We start from the raw sequence: 26,367 nt of genomic DNA, 5'->3' as shown, positions 1-26,367 counted from the left end.
ATTAGGCAGTCTTCAAATAGTGTCTGGCACAGAGTAGGAAGTCAGTAGATGTTTGCTGAATAAGCGAATGAACGAATGAACTAACCTATATGGGCTTTGTTTTTTCTACTGAGATAGGGTTATAATTGCTTATTCTCTCTCATTCTGGTGAGAGGATAAGTAGAAGGACTTCCAGCTTTTTGAAGCTGGGGACTTCCAAGAAAATGGTAGTATGAATGCATACTTAATAAAAACTTCCTTCTCGGATACTTGTTGAAATGGTAAAAAAACAAAAATAGAGACGAAAAGTATATTTTCATTGAAACTGAAAAGGCGTAATAAATACTGAAGTCCAAGGTAGCAGCACTATTAGGGTCTGTACTGTAAGACTGGTAAGGGGGGGACAGTCTCTAAATATTATTTAACAAATGTTTATCAATATAATCTTATCTTTACATAGTGGCTTAGGATTTTTAAAACTTTCTTACATGTATTATTTAGGAGTTCCTTGGTGGTGCAAACAATTAATGCGCTTGGCTGCTAACTGAAAGGTTGGAAGTTCATGTCCACTTAGAGATGCCTTGGAAGAAAGTTCTGGCGATCTACGTCTGAAAGATCAGCCATGGAGACCCTGTGGGGCACAGTTCCGTTTGCCCCGTGACTTGGAGCTGACTGTACAGCGACTGGTGGCGGCGGTGGTATTTTATTTAACCTTCTCAATAGCCTTGTGAAGGAGGTAACATTATCCCCATTTTACAGATGAAGAAATTGAAGTTCTGATACTTAGAGGTTTGCTCTAGATCACAAAAGGTACGTGCAGGGTTGATTCCAGGTCTTCTAACTCTTGGTCTAACTGGTTAAGTGCTTGGCTGCTAATCACAAGGTTGGTGGTTCAAACCCACCAGTGGGTCCGTGGGAGAAAAGACCTGGTGATCTGCTCCTGTAAAGATTACAGCTTAGGAAACCCTTTGGGGCAGTTCTACTCTGTCATATAGGGTCACTATGCGTGTTAGTCATCTAGTGCTGCCGTAATAGAAATACCACAAGTGTATGGGTTTAACAAAAAGAAATTAATTTTCTCACAGTCTAGTAGGTTACAAGTCCAGATTCAGGGCGCTGGCTCCAGGCGGCTTATCTCTCTCTGTCAGCTCTGGAGGAAGGTCCTTGTCCTCAATCTTCCCCTGGTCGAGGAGCTTCTCAGGCGCAGGGACCCAGTGTCCAAAGGATGCACTCTGCTCCTGCTGCTGCTTTTTCAGTGGTATGAAGTTCCCAACTCTCTGCTTGCTTCCCTTTCCTTTTTATCTCTTGAGAGATAAAAGGTGGTGCAGACCATACCCCAGGGAAACTCCCTGGATCAGGGAGGTGACCTGAGTAAACTTGGTGTTACAATCTCACCCTCATCCTCCTAACATAAAATTACAATAAAAAAATGGAGGACAACCACACAATACTGGCAATCATGGCCTAACCACGTTGACACATACTTTTTGGGGGACAGAATTCCATCCATGCCACTATGAGTCAGGATTAACTTGACAGCACACAGCAACAACAAAGTGTCTTCAGATGATAAAAAGATGAATAAGATAGACCCAAACCTAGCAGCAGGGTGTAAAATTAAATACACAAATAAATGTAATGCAAAACAGACTATAAGTGCCTTAAAGACAAAGTGTTTTGAGGTTCAGAGGAAGATGATTACATTTGCTTTGTGGGTTGAGGAGTGTGGTGGTTTTAAAATATGTTAATAAGCCCCCAAATTCTTTGATACTCTTTCCTTTAAAAGATGGAGCTTAATTTCCCCTACCCTTACACATGGGCTTTATTTAGTGACTAATGAATAGAATGTGGTAGAAATGGTAGTGTTAGAATTCCAAGGCTAGGTCTTTTTTATAAAAGACATTCTAACGTCAGCCTTGTTCTGTCTAGAACACGCTTTTTTTTTTTTTTTAATTGTGCTTTATGTGAAAGTTCACAAATCAAGGTAGTCTCTCATACAAAAACTTATATACACCTTGCTGTATACTCCTAGTTGCTCTCCCCCTAATGAGACAGCACACTCCTTCTCTCCACCCTGTATTTCCGTGTCCATTCATCCAGCTTCTATCCCCCTTGGCCTTCACATCTCCCCTCCAGACAGGAGCTGCACACATAGTCTTATGTGTCTACTTGATCCAAGAAGCTCACTCCTCACCATTATCATTTTCTGTCCTATAGTCCAGTCCAATCCCTGTCTGAGGAGTTGGCTTTGGGAATGATTCCTGTCTTGGGCTAACAGAAGGTCTGGATACCATGACCTTTAGGGTCCTTCTAGTCTCAGTCAGACCATTAAGCTTGGTCTTTTTATGAAAATTTGAGGTCTGCATCCCACTATTCTTCTGCTCCTTCAGGGGTTCTCTGTTGTGTTCCCTGTCATGGCAGTCATTGGTTGTAGCTGGGCACTGTCTAGTTCTTCTGGTCACAGGCTGATGTAGTCCCTGATTTATGTGGCCCTTTCTGTCTCTTGGGCTCATAATTACCTTGTGTCTTTGGTGTTCTTCATTTTCCTTTGCTCCATGTGGGTTGAGACCAGTTGATGCATCTTAGAGGGCCGTTTGCTAGTGTTTAAGACCCAAGATGCCACTCTTCAGAGTGGGATGCAGTTTTCTTAATAGATTTTATTATGCCAGTTGACCTAGATGTCCTCTGAAACCATGGTCCCCAGACCCCTACCCCTGCTACTCTGGCCTTTGAAGCGGTTGTTTTATTCAGGAACCTTCTTTACTTTTGGTTTAGTCCAGTTGTGCTGACCTCTCCTGTATTGTGTATTGTCTTTCCCTTCACTTAAAGTAGTTCTTGTCTACTATCTAATTAGTGAATACCCCTGTTCTTCCTTTCCCTCCCCACTCTTGTAACCATCAAAGAATATTTTCTTCTCTGTTTAAACTGTTTCTTGAGTTCTTATAATAGTGGTCTTATACAATATTTGTCCTTTTGAAACTGACTAATTTCATTCAGCATAATGCCTTCCAGATTCCTCCATGTTATGAAATCTTTCACGGATTCATGATCATTCTTTATCAATGCATAGTATTCCATTGCGTGAGTATACCATAATTTATCCATTCATCTGTTGAGGAAACCCTGGTGGTGTAGTGGTTAAGTGCTACAGCTGGTAACCCAAGGGTCGGCAGTTCAAATCCGCCAGGTGCTCCTTGAAAACTCTACGGGGCAGTTCTACTCTGTCCTATAGGGTCGCTATGAGTTGGAATTGACTTGATGGCACTGGGTTTGGTTTTTATTTTTTGGTCATATGTTGATGGGTACCTTGGTTGGTTCCATCTTTTTGCTATTGTAAACAGTGCTACAGTGAACATGGGTGTGCATATATCTGTTCATGTAAAGGCTCTTATTTCTCTAGAATATATTCTAAAGAGTGGGATTGCTGGATTGTATGGTAGATCTATTTCTAGCTTTTTAAGGAAGTGCCAAATTGATTTCCAAACTCATTGTACCATTTTACATTCCCACCAGGAGTGTATAAGTGTTCTAGTCTCTCCACACCTCTCCAACATTTGTTTGTGTTATTTGTATTAATGCCAGCCTTGTTGGAGTGAGATGGAATCTCATTGTAGTTTTGACTTGCATTTCTCTAATGGCTAATGATCGTGAGCATTTCCTCATGTATCTGTTACTACATGAATGTCTTCTTGAGTGAAGTGCCTGTTCATATCCTTTGCCCATTTTTTAATTGGGTTATTTGTTTTTTTTGTAGTTAAGTTTTTGCAGTGTCATGTAAATTTTAGAGATCAGACGCTGATTGGAAATGTCATAGGTAAAAACTCTTTCCCAGTCTGTAGGTAATCTTTTTACTCTTTTGGTGAAGTCTTTGGATGAGCATAGGTGTTTGATTTTTAGGAGCTCCCAGTTAATCTAGTTTCTCTCCTGGTGTTTGTGCATTGTTAGTAATGTTTTGTATACCGTTTATGCCCTATATTAGGGCTCCTAACATTGTCCCTGTTTTTTCTTCCATGATCTTTATTGTTTTAGATTTTATATTTAGGTCTTTGATCCATTTTGAGTTAGTTTTTGTGCATGGTGTGAGGTACGGGTCGTTTCATTTTTTTGCAGATGGATATCCAGTTATGACAGCACCATTTGTTAAAGAGACTGTCTTTTCCCCATTTAACTGACCTTGGGCCTTTGTCAAATATCAGCTGCTCATGTGTGGATGAATTTATGTCTGGATTCTCAATTCTGTTCCATTGGTCTATGTATCTGTTGTTGTACCGGTACCAGGCTGTTTTGATGACCGTGGCAGTATAATATGTTCTAAAATCAGGTAGTGTGAGGCCTCCCACTTTGTTCTTCTTTTTCAGTAATGCTTTACTTATCCAGGGCCTCTCCCTTCCATATGAAGTTGGTGATTTGTTTCTCCATCTCATTAGAAACCGTCATTGGAATTTGGATTGGAATTGCATTGTATGTATAGATGGCTTTTGGTAGAATAGACATTTTTACAATGTTGAGTTTTCCTATCCATGAGCAAGGTATATTTTTCCACTTGTATAGGTCTCTTTTGGTTTCTTGCAGTAGTATCTTGTTGTTTTCTTTGTATAGGTCTTTTATGACTCGATGGCAATGGTATGGGTTTTACGTCTCTGGTAAGATTTATTCCTAAGTGTTTTATCTTCTTGGGGGCTACTGTAAATGGTATTGATTTGGTGATTTCCTCATCGATGTTCTCTTTGTTGGTGTTGAGGAATCCAGCTGATTTTTGTATGTTTATCTTGAATCTTGATACTCTGCTGAACTCTTAGTTTCAGTAGTTTTCTTAAGGATTCTTTATTGTTTTCTGTGTATAAGATCATGTCATCTGCAAACAGAGATACTTTTACTTCTTCCTTACCAATGCTGATGCCCTTTATTTCCTTATCTAGCCTAATTACTCTGGCTAGAACCTCCAGCACAATGTTGAGTAAGAGTGGTGATAAAGTGCATCCTTGTCTGGTTCCCGATCTTAAGGGGAATGCTTTCAGACTTTCTCCATTTCGGATGATGTTGGCTGTTGGCTTTGTATAAATGGCCTTTTGTATGTTCAGGAATTTTCCTTCTCTTCCTATTTTGCTGAGAGTTTTTATCATGAATGGGTGTTAGACTTTTCAAATGCCTTTTCTGCATCAATTGTTAAGATCATGTGGTTCTTGTCTTTTGTTTATATAGGGGATTACATTGATTGTTTTTCTTATGTTGAACCATCCCTGCATACCTGGTATGAATCCCACTTGGTCATGGTGAATTATTTTTTTGGTATTTTGTTGAATTCTATTGGCTAGAATTTTGTTGAGGATTTGTGCATCTAAGTTCATGAGGGATATAGGTCTGTAATTTTCTTTTTTTGTGGCGTCTTTACCTGGTTTCTGTATCAGGGATATGCTGGCTTCATAGAATAAGTTTGGGAGTATTCTGTTGTTTTCTATGCTCTGAAATACCTTTAGCAGTAGTGGTGTTAACTCTTTTCTGAAAGTTTGGTAGAACTCTCCAGTGTAGCCGACAGGGCCATGGCTTTTTTTTGTTGGGAGTTTTTAAAATACCTTTTCAATCTCTTCTTTTGTTATGGGTTTATTTTGCTGTTCTACCTTTGTTTGTGTTAGTTTAGGTAGGTAGTGTGTTTCTAGAAATTCAACCATTTCTTCTAGGTTTTCAAATTTGTTAGAGTACAATTTTTGATAGTAATCTGATATGATTCTTTTAATTTCAGTTGGGTCTGTTGTGATATTGCCCATCTAATTTCTTATTTGGGTTATTTGCTTCCTTTCCTGTTTTTCTTTTGTCAGTTTGGCCAGTGGTTTATCAATTTTGTTGATTTTTTTCAAAAAACCAGCTTTTGGTCCTGTTAGTTCTTTCAACTGTTTTTCTGTTTTCTATTTCATTTAGTTCAGCCCTAATTTTTATTATTTGTTTTCTTCTGGTGCCTGTGGGTTTCTTTTGTTGCTCTCTTTCTATTTGTTCAAGTTGTAGGGATAATTCTTTGATTTTGGCCCTTTCTTCTTTTTGGATGTGTGCATTTATTGATATAAACTGGCCTCTGATCACCGCTTTTGCTGTGTCCAAAAGGTTCTGATAGGAAGTGTTTTCATTCTCATTGGATTCTATAAATTTCTTTATTCCATCCTTAATTTCTTCTATAACTCAATTGTTTTTGAGCAGGGTATTGTTCAGCTTCCAAGTGTTAAATTTCTTTTCCCTACTTTTTCTGTTATTGATCCTACCTCTATGGTGTTATGGTCAGAGAGGATGCTTTGTAATATTTTGATGTTTTGGATTCTGTTAAGACTTGCTTTATGACCTAATATGTGGTCTATTCTAGAGAACGTTCCATGTGTGCCACAAAAGCAAGTATACTTGGCTGCTGTTGTGTGGAGTGTTCTGTATATGTCTGTGTGGTCAAGTTGGTTGATTGAGGCATTTAGACCTTCCGTGCCTTTATTGAGCTTATTTTTGGATTTTCTGTCCATCACCGAAAGTGGTGTTTTAAAGTCTCCTACTATTATCGTGGAGCTGTCTATCTCACTTTAAATGCTGTTAGAGTTTGTATAATGTATCTTGAAGCCCTGTCATTGGGTGCATAAATATTTAATATGGTTATATCCTCCTTGTATATTGTCCTTTTAATTATCATATAGTGTCCTTCCTTATCCTTTGTGGTAGATTTAACTTTAAAGTTTATTTTGTCAGAAGTTAATATTTCCACTCCTGCTCTTTTTTTCATTGTTGTTTGCTTGATATATATATTTTTCCATCCTTCGAGTTTTAGTTTGTGTCTTTAAGTCTCAGGTGTGTTTCTTGTGGGCAGAATATAGATGGATTATGTTTTTTAATCCATTCTGCCACTCTCTCTTTATTGGGGCATTTAGTCCATTTACATTCAGCATAATCATGGATAGGTATGAGTTTAGTGCTGTCATTTTGATGTCTTTTTTTGTGTTGTTGATAGTTTCTTTTTCTCACTTAATTTTTTGTGCTGAGTAGTTTATATATATTCTTTTCCTCTCATTCGTTGTTGTTGATTTTGTTTTTGCTAAGTTTTTATTTTTTTCTAGTGTTTTATTTTGATGAGTAGGATTGTTAGTCTCCTTTGTGGTTACCTTAATGCTTACCCCTGTTTTTCTAAGTTTAAACCCAACTTTCATTGCTTTATATTGCCTTGACTTCCCTCCATATGAAGGATCTAGGACTACATTTTTTAGTCCCTCTTTATTGTTTTAATGTTGTCATTTTTACATAATGACTTCGCTGTTCCCCTGTTTTGAGTGTTTTTTTTAATATTGATTTATTTTTGTGACTTCCCTATCTGGGTTGACATCTGGTTGCTCTGTCTTGTGTTCCACTCTTGGGTTGATAACTGATATTATTGGTTTTCTAACCGGAGAACTCCCTTTAGTATTTCTTGTAGTTTTGGTTTGGTTTTTATAAATTCCCTAAATTTCTGTTTATCTGGAAATGTCTTAATTTTGCCTTCATATTTGAGAGAGTTTTGCTGGATATATGATTCTTGGGTGGCAATTTTTTTCCTTCAGTGCTTTATATAAGTCATCCCATTGCCTTCTTGTCTGCATGGTTTCTGCCGAGTGGTCTGAGCTTATTTTTATTGACTCTCCTTTGTAGGTGACTTTTCATCTATCCCTAGCCACTATTAAAATGCTCTCTTTATCTTTGGTTTTGGCACATTTGATTATAATATGTCTTGGTGACTTTCTTTTCAGATCTACCTTATGTGGAGTTCGAATGAGCATCTTGGATAGATATCTTCTCATCCTTCATGGTAATCAAGGAAGTTTTATCCTGACAAATCTTCAACAATTCTCTCTGTGTTTTCTCTTATCCCTCCCTGTTCTGGTACTCCAGTCATTCATAGGTTATTTCTCTTGATAGAGTCCCACGTGATTCTTAGGGTTTCTTCATTTTTTAAAATTTTTTATTTGATTTTTCTTTGAATATATTGGTGCCACATGTTTTATCTTCTGTCTCACTAATTCTGCCTTCCGTTTCCTGGATTCTGCCCTCTGACTTTCTATTGAGTTGTCTAATTCTGTAACTTCATTGTTAATCTTCTGAATTTCTGATTGCTGTCTCTCTATGGATTCTTGCAGCCTATTAAATTTTTCATTATGTTCTTGGATAACCTTTTTAATTTCTTCAACGGCTTTATCTGTACGTTCCTTGGCTTCTTCAGCATTTTGCCTGGTCTTGTTCCTGATGTCTTGAGGAGTTCTGTATATTAATCTTTTGTATTCTACATCAGTTAATTTCAGGAAGACACCTTCGTCTGTAAGATTCCTTGATTTTTTGTTTTGTGAGCTTGTTGAAGCGATGATGATCTGCTTCTTTGTGATTTGATATTGACTGTTGTCTCCCAGCCATATGTAAGTTACTATATTAATTTTACGTTTGCTTACTGTATCCTTGCTTCTTGCTTTGTTTTCATATGCCCAGATAGGCTGCTGGAGTGATATAACTTGATTATTTTTGCCTTTGAAGCTCTAATCTCCTGTCATCAGATGGCTAGAGCTGTTACCAGGTGTATGAGCCTAAGAGTCCATTCATTTTTCTTGTATGGATTCAGCTCAGGTGTCCAGGTAGTTGGTCATCAAGTGACAGGCTCTGTCATACAGTCTTAGAGGGGCAGAGGTGATTGGTGTAGGCACAGGTATCTGGTTGCAGCAGGGGATCACACTCTGAACAAGGCAGGGGGCTGCCAACAGTCCCCCAAGTGTCTGTGAGGAAAGTGCACCCTTGTTTCCTAGAACGCATAGGTGGATGAGTTCTACAGCCAGACCATGGGCACTCAATGCTTTTGGTTATAAGGACTGGGAGGTACCACTTATTCTTGGACCCCTGTCTTGGGTGGCTAGGTCACATGGGTGGAGCCACCAGTCCTTAGGCCCCTGATAGGGGTAGGTGAGGACCCTGTTTAGAAGGCAAAGAGGTGTCAAACATCAAAAACCCACCTCTCCACTGCACAGCTGAAACAGTTGTAGTCTGCCAGCAAGGGCCTAGTCTCCTGAAATGGGCCCACACAGGTCCATCCAGGGGTGAATGGTATTCAAAGTCCACAGACCGTTTATGCTTTGACAGGGGCCACTTCTGTCCTGAGCTCTCCAGCTTAGTGGAGTCAGCAGATTATCTTTTCCCCCAATTGTGAATTTTATTCCTTCTCCAAGGCCAGGAGTATGGCTCAGAGCACACAACAGGACCTATCTCAGGCCCAGGGAAATCAACAGCCACTGATGCTGGCTTGGGCTGGGGATGCAGTGAAATAAATGCAAGTATTTAGCTTTTGCTTAGAGCACCATTCTTCTCTGATTCTGGAGGTGTGAGTAGACTGTGAACCTCATGGTCTCTCCCTGAGGAAACCATGTCCCGGATGCTACTGCCAGCCCCTCCGCAATTGCTCCAGGGGATTGTGCCCAAGGGGCACCAGTTCCCGCTGATTCAGGTCCAGCAACTCCTCGAGGTTTCTGAACCGTGTCTCTCTCCCCTGGCTGCTCAGTCCATTTTCTAACTTTGCCTTTGATGTTTAGGATTCCTATCTTGTCACATATATAATTGTTTCACTTTTTTTTTTTTTTTGGGTCTGTCATAAAGAGGGATCACTGGAAGTGTCTGACTACTCCACCATCTTGGCCCCACCTCTTGTTTCTTAAGCTATAAATATAACCAGGGCAGAAGCACTCTGTTTTGTTCATGAGTATATTCCATATCAGGTTGTAGACATACAACCCAAATTATTTCATTTATCTAGAATGTGGCTCCCACAAAGTTTAGAGAACCATGTGCCTGCTTGGAATTCCTGGTTCCAAGAATGATCATCTGAGGTGCAGTGAATTACTTGATATGACCCTTCTAACCATAGTCTTTCTAACTCTGACCAAATGATTGGGTGGTACCCTGCAAATAAGGTGCTTGTGGCCCATCAGGGGGATTGGATAGCATGCCAATAATATAAGGTGCATAGCACCCTTGTGGGGTGGTGGTGGTGTTAGATATCATCAAGTCGGTTCCAACTCATTGCAACCCTGTGTTCAACAGAATGAAACATTGTCCAGTCCTGCACTATCCTCAGAGTTGTTGCTATGTTCGAGCCCACTGTTGCAGCCACTGTGTAAATTCATGTCAGTGAGGGGCTTCCTCTTTTTTGCTGACCCTCTCTACCTTATCCAAGATGATGTCCTTCTCTAGGGACTGGTCCCTCCTGATAACATGTCCAAAGTATGTGAGACAAAGTCTCGCCTTCCTTGCTTCCAAGGAGCACTCTGGCTGTATTTGTTCGAAGGCTGATTTGTTTGTTCTTCTGGCAGTTCATGGTACTTATTCAGTATTCTTCACCAACACCATAATTCAAAGGCATCAATCTTCTTCAATCTTCCTTATTCATTGTCTAGCTTTCACATGCATATGGGTCGATTAAAAATATGGCTTGAGCCAGGCACACCTTAGTCCTGAAAAAGTGACATCTTTGATTTTCAACATTTGAAAGAAGTCTTTTGAAGCAGATTTACCCAGTGCAATACCTCGTTTTATTTCTTGACTGCTGCCTCCATGGGCATTGATTGTGGATCCAAGTAAAATGAAATCCTTGACAACTTCAGTCTTTTCTTCATTTATCATAATATTGCTTATTGGTCCAGTTGTGAAGACTTTGTTTTCTTTATGTTGAGGTGTAATCCATACTGAAGGCTGTATAGTCTTTGACCTTCATCAGTAAGTGCTTCAGCTCCCCTTTAAGCAAGCAAGATTGTGTCATCCATATATTGCAGGTTGTTAATGAGTCTTCCTCCAAGCCTGGTGCTCATTCTTCATCATATAGTCCAGTTTCTTGGATTATTTGCTCAGCATACAGATTGAATAAGTATGGTGAAAGAATACAACCCTGGTGCACTCCTTTCCTGATTTTAAACCATGCAGTATCTCTGTCTTAGTTATCTAGTGCAGCTATAACAGAAATACCACACATGGACGGCTTTAACAGAGAAATTTATTGTCTCAGAGTTCAGGAGGTTAGACGTCCAAACTCAGCTCCCGGGGAAGGCTTTCTCTCTGTCAGCTCTGGAGGAAGGTCCTTGTCATCAGTCTTCTACTCGTCTAGGAGATTCTCAGTGCAGAGACCCTGGGTACAAAGGATGCACTCTGCTCCTGGCACTACTTTCTTGGTGGTATGAGGTCCCTATGTCTCTCTGATCGCTTATGTGTCAAAAGAGACTGATTTAATACAAAGCCTACTCTTTTAGGTTGAGTTCTGCCTCATTAACATAACTATCAGTAATCCCACCTCATTAACATCATAATAGTAGAATTTACAACACATCTAAATCACGTCAGATGACAAAATAGTGGACAGTCACAATACTGAGAATCATGGCCCAGCCACTTTGACACACATTTTTGGGGGACACAATTCAATCCATGACATTCTATTCTTTGGCCCCCCAAAATTTATGTCCTTGCCACAGGTAAAACATTGTCACCCTATCATATCATAGCAAAAGTCTTAAATTACCTCCAAGTCCAAAATCCAAAAATTTCTCTTCATCTGTGAAACTGAAAATGCAAGTTACCTGCTTCCAAAGCCCAATGGTGGAACAGGCACAAGCTAGACATTTCCACTACAAATGGGAGAAACTGGGGGAAAAGAAGGGACAACAGGCACCAAGCAAGTCAGCAGAACATATTACATTAGCCCTCAAGGCTTGAAAATAATCCTCTGTTCTCTGAGGCCACTTAGGCAATGGCCCTGCCCTCCAGACTCTGGGTGTTGGCCACTTTCCGGATTCTGAGTGGAGGCCCCTCAACCCTGAGCATCAGCTCTGCCTTCCAGGCCCATTGGAAGGGTAACTCTGTTCCCTTGGCTTTGGACGGCCACATTCTCCTAATCCATCTGAGTGGTAACTCCATCCTTTGAGAGTGAGACAGCTCTGCTTCCTATGTTCCTTGTCTGTTCAGCTTCTGCATCCTGGTTCCTTGGCTTCTCTGCCCCTCGGGCCTCACTGCCTGCTTCTGCCCTGCTGGGGCAAGTGTTCCAAAGCTCGTTAGCTCCACCGATAAGTGCCAGGAGGGACTCTACTTTGCCAGTAAACTTTGGCCAGAAGGCACTCAGCTCTCTTGCTCCTATGGGTCGGCAAGCCTAGCTCCACCTATAAGTGTTTGGAGGCACCCTACTCCACCAGGAAGCCTCCTGTGCAAAGTCACTCAGCACTCAAAATCATAGGCTAGGCAAGTTGACACACATTTTGGGGGGACACAATTCAATCCATGACAATACCCTTGTTCTCTTTGAATGACTACCTCTTGGTCTGTGTACAGGTTCCGCATGAGCATGATTAAATTTCCTGGAACTCCCATTCTTTGCAGCATTATCCATAACTTGTTATAATCCACATAGTTGAATGCCTTTGCATAGACAATAAAACACAGGTAAACATCTTTCCGGTATTCTGTTTTTAGCCAAGATCCATCTAACATCAGCAGTGATATACCTCATTTAATATCCTCTTCTGAATCCAGCTTGAATTTCTGGTAGTTCCCTGCTGATGTACTGCTGCAACCGTTTTTGAACGATTTTCAGCAAAATTTCACTTGTGTGTGATATTAATGATATTGTTTGATAATTTCCTCATTCTGTTGGATCATCTTTCTTTGGAATGGGCACAAATATGGATCTCTTGTAGTCGGTTGCCATGTATCTGTCTTCCATATTCCTTGGCATAGATGAGTGATCACCTCCAGCTCTGTATCAGTTTGTTGAAACACCTCAATTGGTATTCCATCAATTCCTGGAGCCTTGTTTTTTGCCAGTGCCTTCAGTGCAGCTTGGACTTCTTTCAGAACCATCGGTTCTTGATCATATGCTTCCTCCTGAAATGACTGAACATTGACCAACTCTTTTTGGTAGTGACTCTGTATTCCTCCCATCTTCTTTTGATGCTTCCTGTGTCGTTCAATATCTTGCCCATATGTTATGGATTGAATTGTGTCCCCCAATAAATGTGTCAACTTGGTTAGGCCATGATTCCCAGTATTGTGTGGCTGTCCTCCATTTTGTGACTGTAATTTTATGTTAAGGGTATTAGGGTGGGTTTGTAACACCACCCTTACTTAGGTCACCTCCCTGATCCAGTGTAAAGGGAGTTTCCCTGGGTGTGGCCTGCACCACCTTTCATCTCTCAAGAGATAAAAGGAAAGGGAAGCTAGCAGAGAGTGGGGACCACATACCACCAGGAAAGCAGTGCCAGGAGCAGATCACATCCTTTGGACCTGGGGTCCCTATGCCTGAGAAGGTCCTCAACCATGGGAAGATTAAGGACAAGGACCTTCCTCCAGAGTGGACAAAGAGAGAAAGAAAGCCTTCCCCTGGATCTGACACACTGACTTTGGACTTGTAATGTACCAGAGTGTGGGAGAATAAATTTCTCTAACAAAAGTCACCCACTTGTGGTATTTCTGTTACAGCAGCACTAAATGACTAAAACATCATAGAATCCTTTAAAATTATAACTCAAGGCTTGAATTTTCTCTTCATTTCTTTCAACTTGAGAAATGCCTAGTGTGTTCTTCCGTTTTGGTTTTCTAACTCCATGTTTTTGTACATTTCATTGTTTACTTTGTCTTCTTGAGCACCCTTGAAATCTTCTGTTTTACTTCGTCATTTCTTCCATTCACTTTAGCTGCTCTACATTGAAGAGCAAGTTTCAGAGTCTCTTCTCACATCCATTTTGGTCTTTCTTTCCTGCCTTTTTAATGACCTTTTGCCTTCTTCATGTTTGATGTCCTTGATGTCATCCCACAACTCTTCTGGTCTTTGGTCCTTAGTGTTCAGTGTGTCAAATCTGTTCTTGAAATGGTCTCTAAATTCAGGTGGAGTATACTCAAGGTCATACTTTGGTTCTTGTGGATTTAATTTTTTTCAGCTTTAACTTGAATTTGGTTATGAGCAATTGATGGTCTGTTTTGCATTTGACCCCGGCCTTGTTCTGACTGATGATATTGAGCTTTTGTATCGTCTCTTTCCACAGATGTAATTGATTTGATTCCCGTGTTTTCCACCTGGTGAGGTCCACATGTATAGTCGCTGTATGTTGTTGAAAAAAGATATTTGCAGTGAATAAGTTGTTGGTCTTGCAAAATTCTATCGTGTCATCCCTACCGTCAATTCTATCACCATGGCCATATTTTCCAACTACAGATCCTTCTTTGTTTCCAACTTTCACATTCCAATCACCTGTAATTATCAATGCACCTTGATTGCATGTTTGATCAGTTTCAGACTACAGAAGTTGGTAAAAATCTTCAGTTTCCTCTTCGTTGGCATTAGTAGTTGGTGCATGTCATGGATTGAATTGTGTCCCCCCCAAAATATGTGGCAGTTTGGTTAGGCCATGATTCCCAGTATTCTGTGGTTGTCCTCCATTTTGTGATTGTAATTCTCCTATGTGTTGTAGATCCTAATCTCTGCCAATAGTTATTGAGGCAAGATTAGATTATGTTAAAGAGGATTAGGGTACGATTTTAACACCCTTACTAAGGTCACATCCCTGATCCAGTGTAAGGGGAGTTTCCCTGAGGTGCAGCCTGCACTACCTTTTATCTTACAAGAGATGAAAGGGAAGCGAGTGGGTGGGGGGGTACCTCATACCACCAAGAAAGCAGCGCCGGGAGCAGAGCGAGTATTTTGGACCCAGGGTTCCTATGCAGAGAAGCTTCTAATCCAGAGGTAGATTGATGACAAGGACTTTCTTCCACAGCCGACAGAGAAAGCCTTCCCCTGGAGCTAACGCCCTGAATTTGGGCTTCTAGCATACTAGACTGAGAGAATAAACTTGTTTGTTAAAGCCATCCACTTGTGGTATTTCTGTTACAGCAGCACTAGATGACTAAGACAGTGCATAAATTTGAATAATAGTCCTATTAACTGGTCTTCCTGTGGTCGTATGGATATTATCCTATCACTGACAGCTTTGTACTTCAGGATAGATCTTGAAATGCTCATTTTGATGATGAATGTGATGGCATTCCTCTTCCATTTGTCATTTCATACATAGTAGACCATATGATTGTCTGAATCAAAATGGTCAATACCAGTCCGTTTCAGTTCACTAATGCATAGGATATTGATGTTTATGTGTTCCATTTCTTTTCTGATGACTTCCAATTTTCCTAGAGTCATACTTTATACATTCCATGTTCTGATTATTAATGGATGTTTGTAGCTGTTTCTTCTCATTTTGCATCATGTCACATTAGCAAATGAAGGTCTCAAAAGCTATACTCCATCTTCGTCATTAAAATCGACTCTACCTTGAGGAGGCAGCTCTTCTCCAGAGTGCCTTCCAAGGTGAGGAGCTCATCTTCCGGCACTGTATCAGACAGTGTTCCACTGCTATTCATAAGGTTTTCACTGGCCAGTTTTTTCAGACGTACACTGGAAGAAATACACAGAGTCATTATACCAAAAAGAATTAGTCGACGTTCAACCATTTCAAGAGGTAGCATATGATCAGGAACCGATGGTACTGATGGAGGAAGTCCAAGATGCAATGAAGGCACTGGGGAAAAACAAGGCTCCAGGAATTGATGGAATATCAATTGAGATGTTTCAACAAACAGATGCAGCACTGGAAGTGCTTACTTGTCTATGCCAAGAAATTTGGAAAACAGCTACCTGGGCAACCGACTGGAAGAGATCCATATTTATGCCTATTCCCAGGAAAGGTGATCCAACCGAATGCGGAAATTATCGAAAAATATCATTAATATCACACACAAGCAAAATTTTGCTGAAGGTCATTCAGAAGTGGCTGCAGCAGTCTATCAACAGGGAACTGCCAGAAATTCAGGCCGGATTCAGAAGAGGACGTGGAACCAGGGATATCATTGCTGATGTCAGATGGCCCCCGGCTGAAAGCAGAGAATACCAGAAGGATGTTTACCTGTTTTATTGACTATACAAAGGCATTCGACTGTGTGGATCATAACAAGATATGGATAACATTGCAAAGAATGGGAATTCCAGAACACTTAATTGTGCTCATGAGGAACCTGTACGTGGACGAAGAGGCAGTTGTTCAAACAGAACAAGGGGATACTTCGTGGTTTGAAATCAGGAAAGGTGTGCATCAGGGCTGTATTCTTTCACATTTATTCAACCTGTATGCTGAGCAAATAATCCGAGAAGCTGAAGCTGGACTATATGAAGAAGAACAGGGCACTATGATTGGAGGAAGACTCTTTAAGCACCTGCTATATGCAGATGACACAACCTTGCTCGCTGAAAGTGAAGAAGACTTGAAGCACTTACTGATGAAGATCAAGGACCACAGCCTTCAGTATGGATTACACCTCAACATAAAGAAAACAAAAATCCTAACAACTGGACAAACAAGCCATATCATGATAAATGGAGAAAAGACTGAAGTTGTCAAGGATTTCATTTCACTTGGATCCACAGTCAACAGTCTTGGAAGCAGCAGTCAAGAAATCAAAAGACACATTTCATTGGGCAAATCTGCTGCAAAAGACCTCTTTAAAGTGTTGAAAAGCAAAGATGTCACTTGAAGACTAAAGTGCGCCTGATCCAAGCCATGGTATTTTCAATTGCATAATATGCATGTGAAAGGTGGACAATGAGTAAGGAAGACAGAAGAAGAATTGATGCTTCTGAATTGTGGTGCTGGTGAAGAATATTGAATATACCATGGACTGGCAAAAGAAGAAACAAATATGTCTTAGAAGAAGTACAACCAGAATGCTCCCTAGAAGCAGGGATGGCGGGACTGCATCTTACATGCCTTGGACATGTTTTCAGGAGGAATCAGTCCCCGGAGAAGGACATTGTGCTTGGTAACGTACAGGGTTAGCGGAAAAGAGGAAGACCCTCAACGAGGTGGATTGTTACAGTGGCTGCAGTAACGGGCTCAAGCAAAACAACGATTGTAACAATGGTGCAGGACCGGGCAGTGTTTCGTTCTGTACATAAGGTCGCTATGAGTTGGAACTGACTCAACAGCACATAACAACAACACACTGTCTTGTCTTTGATCCCAGTCTTAGTCTGGAAGCTCCACTGAACCCTGTTCACCATGGGTGACCCTGCTGGTATTTGAAATACCAGTGGCATATCTTCCAGCATCATTGCAACATGCAAGCCACCACAGTAAGACAAACTGGAAGGTGTGGGGTGGTTTGTGGGGGTGGGACCATGCAAATAAAGTGTATGGAACCCTATGAAGGGGATTGGCCAGTTTTGCCATCCTGCTAGGCTTAAAATGAGCCATCTCAAAAGTGGGAGGGGAGGGATCTCACCATCACCAAGAAAGAAGAACCAGAAGTGGAGTGTGTCCTTTGGACCTGGGACCCCTGCCCTAAGCAGCTTGTGGAACCAGGAGACTGCGAGACAGAGAGAGTTGTATTACCAAAGATGGTGAGAAGTGGCAGCAGAGATACGGCCACAACAGAGGCAGGAGATGGAGTGGTGGGCTTTCCCGGCCCAGGGGCCAAGAAATCTGAGTGCCTTCAGGCAGGAGCCTTGCTGGCAGAGTGGGATGCCTCAGGGTACTTACTGGCAGAGCTAAAAGAGCTTTGTAATACTTGCCCGAGTAGGGCAGAAGCCAGGCTGAGGGGCTGATGACCAGAGAAAGACCTGCCTTTGGGCATGGCTGAGAAGAGGCTGTCCTGACCGAAGAACTGTATCCTGAGTGATCCTCAATCTGAATTGTAAACTTTTACTTCCCTAATAAACCCCATGGAAACCCTGGTGGCGTAGTGGTTAAGTGCTACGGCTGCTAACCAAAGGGTCGGCAGTTTGAATCTGCCAGGCATTCCTTGGAAACTATGGGGCACTTCTACTCTGTCCTATAGGGTTGCTATGAGTCGGAATCAACTTGATGGCACTGGGTTTGTTTTTTTTTTTTTTTGGAATAAACCCCATAACTGTGAGTATGGTCTGTGAGTTCTGTGTGGCCATTGCAATGAATTACTGAATCCAGCAGAGAAGTACAGAGTGCCAGGGAAGGGATGATTGGTGTCACAACTGGGAAAAAGGAGAGAGAGGAGGCATGTCTGACCGCCTCTTCATAGGAATCAGCCTTGGGGCTGTTGATTTTGGTTCTGTTTCCCTCTTGTGAAGTTAGAGAAGGTCAGCGGATGCCCCCGACATGACATTTTTACATCATCCCGAGAGAGCAAGGGGGGAGGTGCACGACATTTTTATGCCCTTGTTTCAGAAGTCATGTAATGTTACTTCTATCATACTCTGTTGATCAAGGCAGTCACAAAGTTCTTCCCAAGTTCAAAGTAAGGGAATGTGGACCCTGCCACTTGATGAGAGGAGTGTCAAGGTCACATAAGAAGAATATCTGGGAAGGGAGATCTTTTATTGGGCATCTTTGAAAAAGACAGTCTTGCTGCAGTTGTTTGATTTTTATCAAATCTGGAAAAATTTTGACCATTTTTTTCATCTGTATTTTCTTCTCACGTTCTGCTATCCACTTTAAATTTGGTTTTTGGGACACTAATTGCGTATACGTTAGTATGCTTGATATACCTCAGATCATTGAGGCTGTTTACCCTTTTTCTGTCTTTATTCTCTCTCTGCTTCATTTTGGATAGTTTGTATTGTCTTCTTTAGTCCCTAATCTGTTAAGTCTATGTAGTGAATTTTTCATCTTTCATTTCTGTTTATATTTTTCTTTAAATCTTTGAGTGTATTTATGGTAGCTTTTTAAAAGTCTTTGCTAGTTCTGTCATCATTGCTTGGTCTGTTTCTATTAACTGATTTTTTTCCCTTGATTATGGATCATATTTTCCTGTTTTTCATGTCTAGTAGTTTTTTACTGGATAGTAGACATTATGAATTCTACCTTGTTGTTGCATTTTGTTGTCTTTAAAAAGAGTATTGAAATTTGCTTTGGCAGGTAATTACTTGCTAATCAGCTTGATACTTTCAAGGCTTCCTTTTAAAGCTCTGTTAGGGCAGATTTAGAATAACTTTTGTTCTAGGGTTAGTTTAGCTCTACTACTAACAGGTGATCCTTTTCAGAGCTTTACTGAATGCCCCTGGTGTTCAAGGATGTTAGTTTCTCTTCTCTGACTAGTAGGGGAACTTGGATGTCTCCCAGCCTTGTGTGAGCTTTGGGAGTTGTTCAGCTTGCAGTTAGTTCCCCAGCATTTCTTTGCCTGGCCTCATGGAGTTTCACCTAACATGTGTAGCTTAGTATTCAGATGTGGTCGGAAGGGATCCCCATGAAGATTTCTGGAAGTCTTTCTCTGCTCCTGTGCATTCTGCCACCTCAGCTTCCCAATCTCCAGTCTAGTCTCCTGAACTCCTCAGGACTGCAGTGCTCTGCCTGGCCGGGTACCTCCTTTATGCGTTGCAGTCTGGAAAATGCTTCCAGGCAGGACGCTAGAAAGATTGCAGAGCTCACCTCAATTGTTTCCCTTCCCTCAGGCATCGAAGTCCTGTACTACCTGTTGTCCATGATCTAAAACAAGTGGTTTCATATATCTTGTTTGGTTTTCTGGTTGTTCACGGTAGAAAGTTAAGTTCTGTACTACTACAAGCTGAAGTGTATGCATTTTTCATTCATGATTTATTTCTTCTTTAAACTACTCGATGTGCAATTTAGTTTCCAAATATAAACATGAAATGAGGTCAACTTTGGGTTAGAATTAATAATTTGAGTTCAAGTTTTAGGCCTACCTCCAACTTTCTGCATGAATTTTGGCAAATCCCATTTCTTCTTTGATGGTCACAGCTTTTCATTCTATAAACTGAATTTAATCCTACTCTCCCTACTTCTCAGGGAGCCCTGGTGGCACAAACGGTTTAAGGACTCAGCTACTAACCAAAAGGTTGGAAGTTTGAACCCACTCAGTGGGAGATAGAGCTGGCAATCTGCATCTGTAAAGACTGTTGTTGTTAGGTGCCAGCCAAGAAAATCCCATGGGGCAGTTCTATTCTGTCCCATGGCCATCACTGTAAATCGAAATTGACTCGATGGCACCTAACAATGACTCCCTACCACTCAGGCATTCCATAACAAACAAGTGGAAGTAAAAACAAAGCACACTAAATAAGGGTGAGATTATAGTTAGTTGACAAAACCCACTTCCCAAACCTTTCCCATCCACCTTCCAGTTCCACACCATAAAGTGTAAACGGGCCTGAGATGAAGGTGCGATGAGATTGGAGCTGTCTCATAGCGCTGCCTCTTACTGAATGCTGTCTTACTACCCAGGTACTATAAACACCTTTTATGTGAATTCACTAAATTCTCATTACTGCCCTGTGGGATTAAAAAAAACCTGTTGCCGTTGAGTCTTATTCCGACTCATAATGACCCTATAGGACAGAGCTGTACTGCCCCATAGGGTTTCCAAGCAGTGGCTGGTGCGTTTGAACTGCCGACCTTTTGGCCAGCAGCCCAGCTCTCAACCACTGTGCCACCAGGGCTCTGGCCTGTGGGATAAGTACTATTATTGTCCCATTTTACATGAGAATGAGTACTATTATTGTCCCATTTTACATGAGAATGAGACACAGAGAGATTATGCCGTTTGCAGAGAGTCACGCAGCTAGGTAGCAATGGCAGAATTGGGACTGATTTGAACCCAAGCTATATGGCTTAACCACTGTGTGACTATTTGAAAACTGCTGCTTATCTGGAATCATTAATTATCTTTAAATATGATGGAAAGAGTTTACTGAATGTTATCTTTTAACAAATCCTGTTTAGTCAGTCTGACTGACTTGCACGGGGAAGCAAAAAAATGGGGCTATAGTTGGAGGATGTGATTCCTGAGAAAAACAAACACCGTGTGTATGGCAGGAAATGGTGGAAGGTGGTGTCTAGCAGACTACCTAGAGGATAGGATATGAGTGGAGCCTAGAGGGCCCAGTGTGGTTCCAGGAGGGTCACAGGTACTTACTGAATCTCTCCTGTCTAGCTGCTGTTTTGATATCAGTTGGTTCTGTTCTTTTTCTCCCCCTTCTCAGACGTATCTAATCAAATCTGGCATCAAAATGCTAACACTCTTTCCAGGAGAGAGGAAGGCTAAGATTTCTTTTACTCAAAGAAGTACTCCACCTGCAGGCATCCGGCAGACCAGCATCGCTTCCTTCTTCACCTTGCGGCCAGGTACGGTGACCCGACTGGGAACACATCATTATCCATAAAGCAAAAAGGAGTGTTTTTTTCCATGTTGGAACATTTGTGACAAGTGGTGATAACCACTTTGCTGACCTACTGGGAGAGGCTATATAAAACACAAGAAATCACTCCCTTCTAAAAAGCAATATATACATGCTTTTATAAACATCTCTCTCTGATTCTATTCTGCTCAATCTGATACTAATATCTGTATTCCCTGATAGAGCAGAGGGGACAGCTGTACTTGAGGTTGGGTGAGTAGGGGAGCTGACCTGCTGTAGTCTGGTATGTCTTGTGGACTGGCCACAATGAGTAGTCTTTATAAGGCTAATTGAGAACTGACATTTCTGTATGATACTTCTCACGTCAGTCAAAGTTTAAAGATGCTGTTTTCTTAGAAAGGCTGATGTAAAGTTGGCTTGTGTCTCATCATCCTTTGGCAGTCTTTTGCTTGCATGTCCCTCTTCATGGAAGCAACTACCTCACAGCAGGCTGGGGCTTACAGGGCAGGGTTCCTGCCAGTTGGAGGGAGTAGGGAGTAGTGCTTCAGCTCTTGGTCTGATTCCCAGAACTGCTTGGCATAAACCCTCAAAATGCACTCGTCTTTCCTCAAACAAAAACCTAAATGCCTTTTTGGTTTAAGTATCAAGGACCGATTTTTTCCTAACCCTTTTCCATCTCAAAACTCTGGTATAGCCCGGCCACAATTGATGACTGCCCTGACAGGGAGCACAACAGAGAACCCCTGAGGGAGCAGGAGACCAGTGGGATGCAGACCCCAAATTCTCATAAAAAGACCGTACTTAATGGTCTGACTGAGACTAGAGGAATCCCGGCAGTCATGGTCCCCAAACCTTCTGTTGGCACAGGACAGGAACCATTCCCGAAGACAACTCTTCAGACATGAAACGGACTGGACAGTGGGTAGGAGAGAGATGCTGATGAAGACTGAGCTAATTATATCAGGTGGACACTTGAGACTGTGTTGGCATCTCCTGTCTGGAGGGGGGATGGGAGGATAGAGAGAGTTGGAAGCTGGCAAAATTGTCACGAAAGGAGAGACTGGAAGGGGTGACTCATTAGGGGGAGAGCAAGTGGGAGTACGGAGTAAGGTGTATATAAACTTACATGTGACAGTCTGACTTGATTTGTAAACATTCACTTGAAGCTCAATAAAAGTTAATAAAAAAAAAAACTCTGGTATAGTTTATAGTCTATATTGAATTCTTAGGCAAAGTTGAAAATGCTTTCACAAGTTTCTGCATTATAAATTCTTATTGGAGAAGGAAAGAGGAAATCAGTCATCAAGCCCATGGATCTAAGAAAACGAACTATCGGAATTTCGAAACTAGATTTTGTATAATTTGGAGAGAGTGGAAATTCTGTGTCATTCACCCTTATCTTAAGGGAGATAGGATCCAATCTGCAAGTGATAAAATGGACAGGATGGACAATAGTAGTTGCTTTTTATTATTGTCCTTCCTACTGGCTGACTCCCCCACATCTGTCAGTTTGTCGTACTGTGGGGGCTTGCGTGTTGCCGTGATGCTGGAAGCTATGCCACCGGTATTCAGATACCAGCAGGGTCACCCATGGAGGACAGGTTTCAGCTGAGCATCCAGACGGAGACAGACTAGGAAGAAGGACCCGGCAGTCTACTTCTGAAAAGCATTAGCCAGTGAAAACCTTATGAATAGCAGCGGAACACTGTCTGATAAAGTGCTATAAGATGAGCCCCCCAGGATGGAAAGCACGCAAAAGATGACTGGGGAAGAGCTGCCTCCTCAAAGTAGAGTCAACCTTAATGACGTGGATGGAATAAAGCTTTCGGGACCTTCATTTGCTGATGTGGCATGAATCAAAATGAGAAGAAACAGCTGCAAACATCCATTAATAATCGGAACCTGGAATGTACGAAGTATGAATCTAGGAAAATTGGAAATCATTAAAAATGAAATGGAACACATAAACATCGATATCCTAGGCATTAGTGAGCTGAAATGGACTGCTACTGGCCATTTTGAATCGGACAATCATATAGTCTACTATGCTGGGAATGACACCTCGAAGAGGAATGGTGTTGCATTCATCGTCAAAAAGAACATTTCAAGATCTATCCTGAAGTACAACGCTGTCAGTGATAGGATAATATCCATATGCCTACAAGGAAGACCAGTTAATACGACTATTATTCAAATTTATGCACCAACCACTAAGGCCAAAGATGAAGAAATAGAAGATTTTTATCAGCTGCTGCAGACTGAAATTGATTGAACATACAATCAAGATGCATTGATAATTACTGGTGATTGGAATGCGAAATTTGGAAACAAAGGAGGATGAGTAGTTGGAAAATATGGCCTTGGTGACAGAAACAATGCCAGAGATCGAATGATAGAATTTTGCAAGACAAACAACTTCTTCATTGCAAATACCTTCTTTCACCAACATAAACGGCGACTATACACATGGACCTCACCAGTTGGAACACACAGAAATCAAATTGACTACATCTGTGGAAAGAGATGATGGAAAAACTCAGTATCATCCGTCAGAACAAGGCCAGGGGCCGACTGTGGAATAGACCATCAATTGCTCATATGCAAGTTCAAGCTGAAACTGAAGAAACTCAGAGCAAGTCCACGAGAGCCAAAATATGACCTTGAGTATATCCCACCTGAATTTAGAGACCATCTGAAGAATAGATTTGACGCATTGAACACTAGTGACTGAAGACCAGAAGAGTTGTGGAATGACATCAAGGATATCATCCATGAAGAAAGCAAGAGGTCACTGAAAAGACAGGAAAGAAAGAAAAGACCAAGATGGATGTCAGAGGAGACTCTGCAACTTGCTCTTGAGCATCAAGCAGCTAAAGCAAAAGGAAGAATTGATGAAGTAAGAGAACTGAAGAGAAGATTTCAACGGGCGGCTCGAGAAGAATAAAGTATTATAACGACATGTGCAAAGAGCTGGAGATGGAAAACCAAAAGGGAAGAACACGCTCGGCGTTTCTCAAGCTGAATGAACTGAAGAAAAAATTCAAGCCTCGAGTTGCAATAGTGAAGGATTCCATGGGGAAAATATTAAACGACGCAGGAAGCATCAAAAGAAGATGGAAGGAATACATAGTCATACCAAAAAGAATTAATCGATATTCAGCCATTTCAAGAGGTGGCATATGATCAGGAACTGATGGTACTGAAGGAAGAAGTCCAAGCTGCTCTGAAGGCACTGGCGAAAAACAAGGCTCCAGGAATTGATGGAATATCAGTTGAGATGTTTCGACAAACAGATGCAACACTGGAGGTGCTCACTTGTCTATGCCAAGAAATGTGGAAGACAGCTTCCTGGCCAAGTGACTGGAAGAAATCCATATTTATGCCTAATTCCAAGAAAGGTGATCCAACCGAATGTGGAAATTATAGAACAATATCAATATCACACGCAAGCAAAATTTTGCTGAAGATCATTCAAAAACGGCTGCAGCAGTATATCGACAGGGAACTGCCAGAAATTCAGGCTGGTTTCAGAAGAGGACATGGAACCGGGGATGTCATTGCTGATGTCAGATGGATCTTGGCTGAAAGCAGAGAATACCAGAAGGATATCTACCTGTGTTTTACTGACTATGCAAAGGCATTCGACTCTGTGGATCATTAACAAATTATTTATAACACTGCGAAGAATGGGAATTCCAGAACACTTAATTGTGCTCTTGAGGAACCTTTACACAGATCAAGAGGCAGTTGTTCAGACAGAACAAGGGGATACTAATTAGTTTAAAGTCAAGAAAGGTGTGCATCAGGGTTGTATTCTTTTACCATACCTATTTAATCTGTATGCTGAACAAATAATCTGAGAAGCTGGACTATATGAAGAACGGGTCATCAGGATTGGAGGAAGGCTCATTAACAACCTGCATTATGCAGATGACAACCTTGCTTGCTGAAAGTGAAGAGGAAGCACTTACTAATGAAGATCAAAGACCACAGCCTTCAGTATGGACTGCACCTCAACATAAACAAAAATCCTCACAACTGGACCAATGAACAACATCATGATAAATGGAGAAAAGACTGAAGTTGTCAAGGGTTTCATTTTACTTGGATCTAGTCAAAAGCCATGGAAGCAGCAGTCAAGAAATCAAAAGACACATTGCATTGGGTAAATCTGCTGCAAAGGACCTCTTTAAAGTGTTGAAGAGCAAAGATGTCACCTTGAAAACTAAGGTTCGCCTGACCCAAAACATGGTATTTTCAATCGCATCATATGCATGTGAAAGCTGGACAATGAATAAGGAAGACCGAAGAAGAGTTGACGCCGTTGAATTGTGGTGCTGGCAAAGAATACTGAATATACCATGGACTGCCAAGAGAACGAACAAATCTGTCTTGGAAGAAGTATGGCCAGAGTGCTCCTTAGAGGCAAGGATGGCGAGACTGCATCTTACATATTTTGGACATGTTGTCAGGAGGGATGAGTCCCTGGAGAAGGACATCATGCTTGGCAAAGTACAGGGTCAGCGGAAAAGACGACGACCCTCAAGGAGGTGGATTGACAGAGTGGCTGCAACAATGAGCTTGAGCATAACAACGATTTTAAGGATGGCTCAGGACAGGGCAGTGGGCAGTGTTTCATTCTGTTGTGCATAGAGTCACTATGAGTCAGAACCGACTCGACGGCACCTAACAACATCTGTCTGACTTGGATAAGTCCTCAGCTGCTAATCAAAAGGTCTGTGGTTTGAGTTCACCAAGGGAGAAAGATGTGGCAGTCTGCTTCCATGAAGATTTAAAGCCTTGGAAACCCTATGGGACAGTTCTACTCTGTTGTATAGGGTGACCATGAGTTGGAATCAACTTGTCAGCAGTGGGTTTGGTTTTTTTGGTACTAGCTGACTTAACTTTCTGTGTCTTTACTGCTTTTCCCATGAAACGTTTGGGGTGTGGGGAGCCTATGTTGTCACCAGAAGGTTTCTCAGAGTTAATGTGATCTTTGGGACCTTAAAATAATACTGTGTGTTGAGTATGCTCACAGGACAACAGCCAGGAGTATATACTTGGCCAGGACCACTATTCAGCAAAAGTCACATTAAATAAAAAACAAAAGAAAAACTAATGGTGCCCTATATTAAACAAACCCACATGTGGAAATTCAGCTGGGAATGTAGGATGTAGTCTGATTGTAATCCATGTTTGACTTC

General features: G+C 41.4%; 1 protein-coding gene across 1 annotated transcript in view; it reads left to right on the top strand.

Annotated features, from left to right (window-relative positions):
* Positions 1-26,367, top strand: part of AUNIP (aurora kinase A and ninein interacting protein) — a 41,074-nt gene that overhangs the window by 11,005 nt on the left and 3,702 nt on the right. The window contains exon 2 of the mRNA XM_049878324.1: positions 21,008-21,149. Coding sequence (XP_049734281.1) covers positions 21,008-21,149 — 142 coding nt within the window. The remainder of the gene's footprint in view (positions 1-21,007; positions 21,150-26,367) is intronic.

The sequence above is a fragment of the Elephas maximus genome, chromosome 3 (assembly GCF_024166365.1).
Source record: "Elephas maximus indicus isolate mEleMax1 chromosome 3, mEleMax1 primary haplotype, whole genome shotgun sequence".
NCBI classification, from domain to species: Eukaryota; Metazoa; Chordata; class Mammalia; order Proboscidea; family Elephantidae; genus Elephas; species Elephas maximus.
The sequence above is the reverse complement of the archived record's forward strand: the minus strand, read 5'-3'. Positions and strand labels throughout refer to the sequence as shown.